At 35.2% G+C, this 13,839-nt stretch overlaps 1 protein-coding gene across 1 annotated transcript in view; it reads right to left on the reverse strand.

The window, feature by feature from the left end:
* Positions 1 to 9,186: 9,186 nt before the first annotated feature.
* The window catches only part of LOC121387419 (kinesin-like protein KIF9), a 41,710-nt gene continuing 37,057 nt past the window's right edge, over positions 9,187 to 13,839 (reverse strand). The window contains exons 19-20 of the mRNA XM_041518529.1: positions 11,998 to 12,102; positions 9,187 to 10,378 (exon numbers count right to left, since the gene is read on the reverse strand). Of these exons, the coding sequence (XP_041374463.1) occupies positions 10,265 to 10,378; positions 11,998 to 12,102 (219 nt within the window). The 3' untranslated portion in view covers positions 9,187 to 10,264. The remainder of the gene's footprint in view (positions 10,379 to 11,997; positions 12,103 to 13,839) is intronic.

Raw genomic sequence — 13,839 nt, forward strand, 5'->3', positions numbered from 1 at the left:
TTCTTAACCATGTCTGACGCCCTATAACCGTAAATAAAATGTGTTGAGTGCGTTGTTAAATAAAACATTTCTTCCTTCCTTTTGTATATGAAATTAAGTTTGGGCAACTACAAATATTGTGACAATCATGAAATGCATCAACTACTCAGACAGTATAAATTAGAAAATATTTTATTTATTACAATAATTATGTAATTTCAATTGTTAAAAACGCTATGTTACTCGAGGACAGTTTTAAAATGACAGTAAACCAAGACGAGTCTTCATAAGTTCGTTTGTTTTGTTTAACGACACCACTAGAGCACATTGATTTATTAATCATCAGCTATTGGATGTCAAACATTTTGTATTCCAACATTTAGTCATACAGAGGAAACACGCTACATTTTCTATTAGTAGCAAAGGATCTTTTATATACACCACCCCACAGACAGGACAGCACATACCACCATACCACAGCCTTTGATATACCAGTCTTGGTGCACTGGCTGGAATGAAAAATAGCCCAGTAGGCCCACTGACCGTTTGTTTTGTTTAACGACACCACTAGAGCACATTGATTTATTAATCATCAGCTATTGGATGTCAAACATTTTGTATTCCAACATTTAGTCATACAGAGGAAACACGCTACATTTTCTATTAGTAGCAAAGGATCTTTTATATACACCACCCCACAGACAGGACAGCACATACCACCATACCACAGCCTTTGATATACCAGTCTTGGTGCACTGGCTGGAATGAAAAATAGCCCAGTAGGCCCACTGACCGGAATCGATCACAAACCCAGCGTGCTGTCTTCACATTAAGACAGTTTTGAGTATTATATAGCACAAAGGTAATACTGAATTTATTAGTGAGATGTACTACTGGAATTTTTGCTGTAACGTACTTGCCCAATAATATCCATGTCATAAACCTATTTGAAATTTTACCTTATTAGTCCCTTAAAGCAGAGGGTCTGTATGTCTCCTCTCCATCATGTTTGTCTGTCTGTCCGTCTGTCCCCCATATAGTTTTCCGGTTGCTTTTTATAGAACGTCTTGAGATATTGAGCTGACATTTTGTATATAGCTTTATCATGTACTGTTACAGATCAAGTTTATCTTTCATAGCAATTTACTCATTTTTCACAGAGTTATGGCCCTTGAACTTAGAAGATATAAACATTTGTTTTCCAGACTTTGTTTTTGCAGTACCTGAATATATTGTGATGAAATTTTGTATATAGCTTTATCATGTACTGTTACAAATCAAGTTTATCTTTCATAGCAATTTACTCATTTTTCACAGAGTTATGGCCCTTGAACTTAGAAGATATAAAAATATGTTTTCCAGACTTTGTTTTTGCAGTACCTGAATATATTGTGATGAAATTTTGTATATAGCTTTATCATGTACTGTTACAGATCAAGTTTATCTTTCATAGCAATTTACTCATTTTTCACAGAGTTATGGCCCTTGAACTTAGAAGATATAAAAATATGTTTTCCAGACTTTGTTTTTGCAGTACCTGAATATATTGTGATGAAATTTTGTATATAGCTTTATCATGTACTGTTACAAATCAAGTTTAACTTTCATGGCGATTTGCTCAGTTTTTTTTACAGTTATGGCCCTTGAATTTAGGAGATACTCTCAGAATGTTTGTTAACCCGGTTAATATACTTATTGCTGTGACAGGTCATTTGTTTACAAGCCAACAAGACTTGCACACCTAGGAGCACAACGATTGATATGATTTAAAATGTGTGGCATCAAACTACATTTATGCCAATTGTGATGACGTCATATTACCGATGGCAGCGACTTTAAAACTGTGATTTACTAAATATCTAATTAAAATGTTATTTTAGAAGTGTTATAGGATAAACAGAATTCACTACTGGTATTTTTTAATACGTAAAATATCAACCTCGCCTAGTTAATCGGAGTTTGTCTCGGCAGAGCCTTGCCTAATGTTGATTGATATTTTCCATATTAAAAAACACTGAGGACAAATTCTCTGTAAAGACTTGGTTTGTACTGATATTTGCTCAATGGAATATTTTAGAATTTTTATATTTGATGAGATTTATGTGAAAGTTGTAATATAATGCACTCATTGGAGGATCTCCTTATATATTGTGTATATTATTCATGTATATGAAGTATGTGTATCTATTACATTGTATTGTTTTGTTGTTTTACATTTTCATTATTCTAGAATAATGTTTGTAATAACTTATTTCACTAACCATTTCCATTTGTGGATTACATATTATAATTTTACCAGAGAGAGAGAGAGAGAGGGAGAGGGGGAGGGAGGGAGTGAGAGGTGTTATTACCAGAGTGTTTTTCTTTATCGTCAATATCATATATTAGGAATAAAAATTGTATTACATGTATGGGAGCCTCTGGCTCGCATAATACATTATTTTTATTCCTAATATATGATATTGACGATACCGAAATACACGTGGGTAATAATCTCTTTATCATATAAGCTCATGCTTAATACAACGTGTTTTTGTAAACTGTACACGCAACTTTAATTCCAGTCCGCCATTACTAGATATTCAAATGACGTAAGAATATGTGGCGCAGTGTATTTTTGAATGGAAATGACGTCAAACTCGAATGACGTCATTTTGGATGTCCTTACATCAAAATAAAGTTATTCCTAACGTTTTTTGTTTCCTGAACGCTGGACAGCTTTCAGTGTCAAATTGCCATTGAAATGTTTTTATTTGATGACTATGAATGCATACGTCAATCATGGAGTGTCACCCAAGTACGTTTGCTTAAATGTCAATAAACCTAGTGCCGAGACCTCGACTAATTTACATCTAATTTGCAAAGTTATCAAATTCTTAAAGTATGTGATCTGAAAAATATCACATACTTTGATTGAACTCAAAATGTAAGATATTACATATATATATATATATATATATATATATATATATATATTTAAAGTATTAAGAACCCACACCTGTAAGTTGAGTTATGCCCACCCCAAGTTTTAATGGAAATATTTATAGCAATTTATGTTCTGCTGTTAGTCAAACTTAGCATACATTCCAATTCCCATATGTAATAATATGTCGTACAGTTTAATTTAGAAACTTAAAATTTGCGTACAGTCAGTTATATCATTTTGAAAATATAATATACTTTGAATATGATGTGTTTTTGTTTTAAAACTTTAAATATATATGATATATGGCTTTTTGTTGTTTTAACCATTTAGATTTTTTATTCTATGCATATTCGTCATGACCTTGTTTGGATAATCATTAGGGCTGTTCCAGCATTTATCACATGGTTGGGGGTGGGGGTGGGGTGGGGTGGGGGGTGGGAGGGAGGTATCACAAGGTATGGGGGGATACATCAAACCCAGCAGGCATTGAAGAATAATTATGATGTATTCTGCCACCCTACCCCACCTCCCTGGTGACTATTGTGGAGAAGCCCTTGATGTTATAGTCTGTGATAAATAACTTTACTGATCTCACTAACCAACCTGTATGAAAATTGTTTGCACTTTTATACAATGTGTTGTCTTTTATTACTTTTTTTTATTATTACACTGTTTTTTTATTACATTTATTACTGTGATGTGTATATAGGAAAGATAATTGTTTTCAAATACTAAATCTCTACTTTGTTTGAATTTCAATTGTTTGATTTAATATTTAAATTAATTTGAAAAGTGCAGGTGTTTGTGTTTTATTTCTCCTTTTCGTTCACCCGCCTCGGTGACGTCATGGTTAGGCCATCGGTCTACAGGCTGGTAGGTACTGGGTTTGGATCCCAGTCGAAGCATGGGATTTTTAATCCAGATACCAACTCCAAACCCTGAGTGAGTGCTCCGCAAGGCTCAATGGGTAGGTGTAAACCACTTGCACCGACCAGTGATCCATGACTGGTTCAACAAAGGCCATCTTTCCAACAGCAACACATGTTCATCCCCTGTGCTCAATCATACCAAACCTCTCATTCAAAAATGTTTCTTACCAGTCCTACCAGAGGGAACTATAGGTGTTGTTTCCATCCATCTGTTGGGTGTATACTACCAAATCAAATCCCAAAGGCAACAATAGTAACATACATGTATGTAGCTAAAACTCCTACCTGCAGCATATCAATCGACATAACTACTACCACCCCTCACCCTTAAAGTGAATCGGAAAAAAATGGGGGTCAAGCTGCTCATTTCTGAGATTATGGGCAACGTCTATGACTACCCTGGTTCCACACAAAATTCAAGTACTTTTTTTTTTTTACAGGTACCCCATACATGTTTCAAGCATAAGGCTACTTAACACAGTGGTAATAGATGAAATAAAATTGCATACATTTTTTGCCTAGATAAATCTATTTTTTTGTTACAACCAACACACTCACATTTATCACCAATCACAGGACTTGTGGTGTTCACTTCTCTATCAAAAGTTTGGTGCACCTCAAACTTTGACCCAGCCGGAAGTTATTTGGTTTAGTACTACCTGTTCATCTGTTCCACAGATAGTTTTTCAGACTTTTCCCCCACAATGTCTCAAGATATTGAGCTGACATTTTGTGTATAGCTTTATCATGTAGCCTACTGTTACAGAACATGTTTGACTTGTATATACAACGTACTCATTTTTCACAGTTATGGCACTTGAACTTTGAATATGCAAATATTTGTTTGGGCCCAGTAGGGGACATTGAGAATACTAAACGAGTTCCAGTGTGAGACCGTTTATATTACAACGAGTATGTTTCCAATTGTACATCACGAGCAAAAGCGAGTGATGTACAATTACAAATATGCGTTGTGATATAAAGAGTCTCGCATGGGAACGAGTATAGTATTTTATTTATAACATCTGATTATCGATGAATAACTTCCAAATGAACTAAACAAGACATTAAAATGCACAGATTAATAAACAAAACAAGAGTACCGGTGAGGTATATTATACGCCCGTCAGGAGTTTGATGGAAAAACAGAGATATTAATGAATACGTTACGGGTATGATTCAATTCTAATTATGTGAACAGTTTGTTTTTGACCAACCACCATCCCAAGTTGTTCCTCTACATGTGAGCTTTGATGGTACTGTATGCAAGATATGATCTGGACAAGGATTTACTATTATGTGCAGTAGACCATGAAAAGTAGGTCACAGTGACCTAGTAATAGTATGTGACACACCGTCATCCCAAGTTGTTCCTGTTTGTGACGTTTGATGGTACTGTATGCAAGATATGATCTGGACAAGGATTTACTATTATTTGCAGTAGACCATGAAAAGTAGATCACAGTGACCTAGTAATAGTATGCGACACACCACCATCCCAAGTTGTTCCTGTTTGTGACGTTTGATGGTCCTGTATGCACCTGTATGCAAGATATGATCTGGACAAGGATTTACTATTATGTGCAGTAGACCATGAAAAGTAGGTCACAGTGACCTAGTAATAGCACACGACACACCTTCATCCCAAGTTGTCATCCCAAGTTGTTCCTACGTGTGAGGTTTGATGGTCCTGTATGCATCTGTATGCAAAATATTGTCCAGACAAGAAAAAGTTAACAACACTGACAACACCATACCATAATACAACCCATCATAGACAGCCGTATAAAAATTATGTTGATTACGAAATGACATTATGTTGTGGTCACATCATTTAGCTATTTATCAAAGTTATAAAGTCTGTTTTGTTTAACAACATCACCAGATCATATTGATTAATTAATCATCGGCTATTGCATATCAAACATTTGGTAATTATGACTTGTAGTCAAGAGGAAACCCGCTACATTTTTCCATTAGCCATCTCCCAATTGCTGGAGCATAACCTCTAATTCATGCAAAAATGATACAGATATTCGGGAAAAATGTGCTAACCTGAGACCTTTTTTCCATGTATTTCCATTCAACCCTCAACATTAGTTGAATCCATGTAAAAATGCATAGTGATTAACTTGCAACCCTGTATAGCTGTTTGGTTGTAATAGCAATATGAATAAATGTTATCCAGATTTGGGCATTTTTGTTTAATTTGGGCAAAAGCCAGCATGTGCCCCCCCCCCCCCCCTTACAAAATGGGATCCTGTATACCTATGTAAATGATTAAATGTTTGACATCCCTAATAGCAGATGATTAATAAATCAATGTGCTCTAGTGGTGTTGTTAAATAAAACAAACAACCTTTATAAGCTGAGAGCACTGACATTTTTGGAAAGACATGTCGAGAGATTGGTTTAAAGGCAGCTGCTTAGTTGCTCCATGGTGATAACCCAAATGCCAAAGCCACACCACAAAATGAAATTAGCATCATGTTCACCTTGCAAGTGCTGTAGATACATGTAAGTTTTCCTTGGAAAACATGAAATTTGTGAGGATGTGTAAAACAAGAATACTACACTCACGTCCATTAGATACCAATTTAAAAACATATCCAACTTAATTTAGCTCATTAGACACTTTTTCAAATAACCTGTACTATCAATGGTACATCTTTGTATCTGTTGGTCAGTCCCTGACATATAGAATTCTCTGTATATTAAGTTGGTTATGAACAGTAATCAACAAAAGAAGGGTTGTGACGTATCCCAGTGGTAAAGCGCTCACTTGATGAGAGGTTGGTTTGGGATCGATCTCGGTTAGTAGGCCCATTGACCTATTTCTCGTTCCAGCCAGTGCACCACGACTGGTATATCAAAGGCCGTGGTATGTGCTATCCTGTCTGTGGAATGGTGCATATAAAAGATCCCTTGCTACCACTGAACAAAATGTAGCAGGTTTCCTCTCTAAGACTGTTACAATTAACACGTTTGACATCCAATAGCCAATGATTAATATGTCCATGTGCTCTAGTGGTGTCATTAAACAAAATAAACAAACTTTATAAGCTGATTTCATGCACACCTCATGAAAAGAACACTGACCTTTTTGGTATTACCTGTGGAGAGATCTGAAAGACATCTGCAAGGCTGCTCTATGGTGATGACCCAAATGCCAAAGCCACCCCATCCAATGAAATTAGCATTATGTTAACCTTGCAAGTGCCAAAGGTAAGTTCTATTTGAAAAACATATTGCAAATTGTGAAGATGTGTAAGAAATAGAATACAACACTCAAGTCCATTAGGTACCTTCCATCTTGCAATTTAAAAATGTATCTAATTTGATTTAGCTCATTAAAAAGATACTTTTTCAAATAACCTGTAAGATTAAAGGGACATTCCTCAGTTTGCTGCACTTTTTAAGATGTTATCGACTAACAGAGACTTTTTAACGATTGTAATTACATATCAAATATATATTTCTGCATAAAATATTAGTGGCTGTATATTAAACATGTTTCTGATCATTCTAATATTTGTATTAGGTTAAATTTTATCTTATTTCCTAAAATATTGTTTTTTCATACATACAAAATTATTTGAAGACAAAATCCAGTTTGGTCTTCTTACAAATATTAAGACGACCAGAAACACATTGAATATACAGACACTGATATTCTAAACAAGAAAATATATTTAATACGTAAGTTTAATCGTAGAAATATTTGATTAGTCGGAAACATTTTACAATGCAGCAAACTCGGGAATGTCCCTTTAAGGGTACATTGTATCTATTGATCACTCGGTGACATGTACAATTCTCTGTATATTCATTTTGTTATAAACTATAATCGACAAGAAAATAAAGACTGGATTTATAGTTATAAAATGGGAGACATTTATTCAGCCACTGTGTTGTGGCAATGCTGCACACCAGACAAGAAAACAGTAACAAGTCTACAATTACACACAAACAAGTATTATTCAGGATCTTTCTTCAAAAATGTAAACAAAAATCGCGGATATATTGGCAACCTACACAAGTATATCCACAACCTTGGGGAGTGGACTGACAACATTCTATTCTGGAATGTTTGCGGGTTTTTTTTTTTAATCTTAAATTCTCTTAGATGTATTGCAAGACATTTTAAATAGCTCTTAAGTATGTTTCATTTTAAAACTGAGATTTGATTTAAATAAATAATTATGGATCCCACCTTTCTGAAAACCTTTAATATGTATTGTTGAATGTTTGTGGATGTTGGTAATTTGTGTCGTGCTTCCATCAAAGAATGATGCAAGCAGATTTCTGTGTAAGATGGGTATCGAAATGTTTAGCCAACAGGTTGCTAAATGTCTGGCAGCCCTTAACATGTATTGTAAAATCGTCACTAGCCCTTAACATGTATTGTTAAGTTTCCCTCGTGGTCCTTTACATGTATTGTAAAATGTTTTCGTCATGGCCCTTAACATGTACTGTAAAATTGTGACTAGCCCTTAACATGTATTGTTAAGTTTCCCTCATCCTTTACATGTATTGTAAAATGTTTTCTTCATGGCCCTTAACATGTACTGTAAAATTGTGACTAACCCTTAACATGTATTGTTAAATGTTTTACCTTGAGCCCTTAATACATGTATTTCAATAATACTTATTTACCAATTCATTCATTTGTTTCAAACCAAAAATGTGTGATCATATTTTAACATTTTTAAAAGTATATGGATAACAACATACATTTAATGATCATAAATCTAACAATAATCATAATAATCATAAATATAACAATAATCATATTATGGACTTAACATCAAGGCTATATTTGGCAATGACAAATCTTAAATAAGTGAAAACTAAGCTAAATGAATGAACAACCAATATCACAGCATTTTTTTTTTTTTACATTAAAACAAACATCGTCAAGCTTTTAAAAAATAAAAATACTGTCCTTACATAAAATAAATAGAAAAGTGTATTTTATAAATAGGGAAAGTAGAATAAATAAGAAGTCAATTTTGTAAATATATACTTTTTAACATGTTTTATTATTTTTGGCATTTGTTACTAACTATTGGGAAGGAAGCACATACATCAAGGTTTGAAAATACAAATTTAAAAAAGTCCAGGACAAGCTAAATTTAAATTTGTGAAAGTGAAGTCTTAAATTTTACAGTGGGCTGTAAACATCAGATTCATTATAATTGTTACTACGTGATTTTTAAAAATTTACTTAAAAATAAAACAAAAAACATGAAATAAAAAGTGTCTATATACAGAAAATAATTTTCAATTTTATACTCGAAAAGATCTTGTGTTTTAATACTTTTATGGGGCATAAGCTTTTTCAAACTTCATTTTTATGTTTATTCGGTGTCTACATATAATACATAATACATTTTATACCATGTACTCCTTTCTTCTTTTTTTTAGGTATATAAAAATTATTACGAATGTATGTTCTTCAACAAAATGTTTTTTGACAGATCAATATATTTGTGATGCTAGATTATTAAGAGCAAAAAGTAGATAACTTTAGACACTGATTTTGTAAAATATATGTATTGATAAAGTATACATGTATTAATACTTTATTTACACAAAACAACTTTCTCAATAACCTCTCTTGAACACCTGTGATAAGAAAACCTAGCTTGAAGATCAGAGTACATAATATTATATGTATAGTATTAAATATGACTGGTGCCAACACTACCGGTAAGTGTTTCGAAAGTAACCGACTACAAAAGCAATGTTTTCAGCTGCACAGCACACCAGATGATTTTAAACACCATTCATCCTTTTGTGACTTTTTTTCTATTAATATACATTTAAAAGTCTGTTAAAATATAAGTAACTCTATGTTGTCACAATTGGAACCCCCCACCCCCCCCCCCCCCCCCCCGTAGTGTTGGACCATATACTGAGCAATTCAAAAATAGTATGTAATGCATGGAGATGTACCACACCATAACACCCTAACCAATTTACCAAACAAGTCCCATTAAAATGTATTACTGCTTGTATGTGATGGGTATAATACATTTTACAATCTGGGAAAGCACAGGACTGCATTTCAACTCAATTTATAATCATTATTTTGTGTGTATGCATGTACATTACTGTGTATAGGTGAGAAAAAAGCATTTCATTTTCGAAAATGCATTACATAATGTTCTGTCCACCCACCCCCCTGTAATATGCCACATAACCATTTGTACATTTAGTTAGTTACCCACCCCTCGAGTATTACATTATACTTGAATGGCCCCTACCATAACATTACCAATAGTCAATACTCATGTCAACATAACGATATAAATTAATATTATATATATATATATATATTTCACAGCACATAATTCCAAGTCCACAGTTTCCTATAAGGAGTAGTGTTTCACTGGGGTACGTTGTAACGAAATGTCCGTGTAATCGTTTAGGGCTGAACTTGCAGAATGGATGGCGGTTGATTGCGCACGTACACTGTCGGCATTCCAGCCTTGCGTCTAAATGCTGGTTGCGGTTGATTCATTGCAGACTCATACGTTTTCTGAAACAGTTAATCAATTTTGTTATTTAGGTATCAGGCCCATAGGAATCAAGGAAGCTGGTTGGTGGGGGGTGCAGGGGTCCTGTGCACCCCCACCAAACCTCAAGGACAGTTAATCAAATAGGCATCAGGACCCATATTCACAAAAAAGTGTAAATTTACGTCTACGACTAGCACTTACGTCTGCCGTAGATTTACGTTTACGTGCAAGAAGCACCTTATTCTCAAAGCTGGTCGTAAATGTAAACGTAACTTAGTTGGACGTAAATCTACGATTTAACACTCTCACTGGAGTAATTAATAAAAACACATTAGAAACGATGGCTACCGGGTAAATAACAAATGCGCAAAACGCAATTTTGTTTGTCGTCTGCTAACAATAACATTGCGAACAGTGAACCATGGCATTTTGGTATTGGTGGGGATCCGCGTTTTGGTACGAACTTGAGGACATTTCTTAAAAAGGAAAAGATAACTCAGGAGAAATTGGCCGAGTCGAAAACATCTGTTCGATCACGAACAAAAATATGTTCAATCCGTGGGCATTCGCCATCGCAAACTGCTTCATTTATTGGAAATACTGCTAGTTTCCGTAAATAATAGTAAATAACGGCGATCGTGCTTGATTTATTATATGTACACAACTTACGTGCAGCGTTAGTTGCAACCTGAGGCACTCCTATATTTACGTCCAACTTTACACGTAACTTAAGTTTTCGTGGTTTCGTGAATAGCTCTTCAGTCGTAGATTTACGTTTACGTGTAAAACTAGGCTTACGATATTTTGTGAATATGGGTCCAGGCCTGTAGGAATCAAGGGAGCTGGGCAGGTGGTGGGGGGGTGAAGGGGTCCTGTGCACCCCCACCAAAACTCTAGGACAGTTAATCATATAGGCATCAGGCCCATAGGAATCAAGGGAGCTGGGTAGGTCTATCTGTTTATGTAAAACTGTGTGAATGCACTTGTAAGCTTATCTGTTTATGTAAAACCAAGGCTCTTATAGACTGGATGTGGAATACATTAGTTTCAGGGAGAGCGTCTAGACTGGATGCGTGCGATGAGTGCGATGCATGCAGCCAGCCACAAGGAAACCAAAAACTGGCTGTGTAAATCCGGCCCTAGACGTTTTACAAGCACGCAGCCATGTCCCATCCTCCTATAGAAATGTTTTTTGTAAGAAAACGACGTTTACAGCGTTATGGTAGCCATTTTGGTTTTATGGACTGGTAGTCTTCATACGAGATAACTCTTATTTGATTAATTTCATCACAGAGGGAGCAACAAGAAAATAATAAAAAGTTATCTCATATAGCAAGACTATACCAGTCCATAAAACAAAATGCTGGCCATAACGCTGTAAGTGCCGTTTTCTTACTATGGCTTGCATTACAGAATTATTTATTTCTAAACTGAGTATTTTGTTTAATTGAACACAAAAATGGTTGGTTTTTGTTATTTTTCCAAAACACTTTTACTTTTCTTCTTATATGACAAACCAAACCGAAATTATTTACAAAAAAAAAAACATTTTTGTAAAAGGATGGGATGGACTATAGATGTTTTACAAGCATGGGGCCATGTAGATCTAGTGTTTTGTTTTACAGCTGTCGGTTCTCACCCTCCTGTGTGTGCGCATCTGGGCGTTGTAGAAGGCGGCCGAGTCCGGGTTGTTCATTAGCAAATCCATCTGCAGGTTGTCAAACTTCTCCTGCTCATCCTGGGGCTGCAACAAAGAAAGGAAAAGAAAAAGAAAGAAATGTTTTATTTGACGACGCACTCAACACATTTTATTTTTACGGTTATATGGCGTCAGACATATGGTTAAGGACCACACAGATTTTGAGAGGAAACCCGCTGTCACCACTACACGGGCTACTCTTTCCGATTAGCAGCAAGGGATGTAACATGTTTTATTTGCACTTCCCACAGGCAGGATAGCACAAACCATGGCAAGTGGTTTACACCTACCTACCCATTCAGCCTTGTGGAGCACTCACTCAGGGTTTGGAGTCAGTATCTGAATTAAAAATCCCATGCCTCGACTGGGATCCGAACCCAGTACCTACCAGCCTGTAGTCCGATGGCTTAACCACTGCGCCACCAAGGCCGGTACAAAGACAGGAAGGTTTTACTGAATGACACACTCTAAAACACATTTACATCTTCGCACTCTACACGTTTACATCGACACACACTGCACATAATTTTCGACAACTACTCTCAAATTTAACTGCAAAAAATATCATTTAAAATAGAAAAACTTCACAAATAATACTTAAACCTTTTAAGGATTGTCCGATTTCTTTCACATTCATCGGGGTATATATGAACAAAACAAAAAAAAGATCCATAAACTGTGTGAATCGACGAAGCAATTCTCACATAAGTTTACGGATCTTTTTTTTTTTTCATATACCCAGATGAATGTAAAAGAAATAACAGACATTACTTATAAGGGTCATTCTGTGTCAAATCACCCAATGGGTTAAACCAGAACCCAATCAACAAGTATACCAAGTTTCATAAAAATCTGAGACGGTCGGGTTTAAAATATCCGGTTTTTTGGGTTATTTGACACAGAATGACCCATAATTAAATTAGAAACATACTAATAATAACATTAAAAGTTCATATTTTATTTTGAATTATTTTTTTGGGTTAAAACAATAACGCTCAGTAAGACAAATTACCAATATAAAATGACGTCATCAGGTATGACGCTCCCCGACGACGTAATTTTTACATCCATCGATATGTGAACAAACTCTCGTTGCTATGACTGAACCAATGGGATGATGTCATATTGTAATGAATATAATGGAAATTTAATTATTGACAGCTGATGAACATTATTTTATGTAGCCTATTTATAAAACAAATTAAGTGAAAATATGCGAGTGACATAGTTTTTGTTAAAAATCAATCCACTAGCGCACATCAATTTATTAATCATCAGCTATTGGATGTCAAACATTTGGTAATTTTTGACATATAGTCCTAGAAAGGAAACCCGCTACATTATTTCCTTTAGTAGCAAGTGATCTTTTATATGCACCGTCTCATAGACAAGACAGCACATATCACGGCCTTTGATGTACCAGTCGTGGTGCACTGGCTGGAGCGAGAAATAGCCCAATGGGCCCACCGACTGGGATTGATTTCAGACTGACCGCGCATTGAGCGAGCGCTTTACTACTGGGCTACATCCTGACCCTCAAAAATTACTGGAGTAGTGAGAAGGTTAATATAAAGTGACTGGAGTAGTGAGAAGGTTAATATAAAGTGACTGGAGTAGTGAGAAGGTTAATATAAAGTGAAGGTTTACTGGAGTAGTGAGAAGGTTAATATAAAGTGACTGGAGTAGTGAGAAGGTTAATATAAAGTGACTGGAGTAGTGAGAAGGTTAATATAAAGTGACTGGAGTAGTGAGAAGGTTAATATAAAGTGACTGGAGTAGTGA

The sequence above is a fragment of the Gigantopelta aegis genome, chromosome 13 (assembly GCF_016097555.1).
Source record: "Gigantopelta aegis isolate Gae_Host chromosome 13, Gae_host_genome, whole genome shotgun sequence".
Lineage (NCBI taxonomy): Eukaryota > Metazoa > Mollusca > Gastropoda > Neomphalida > Peltospiridae > Gigantopelta > Gigantopelta aegis.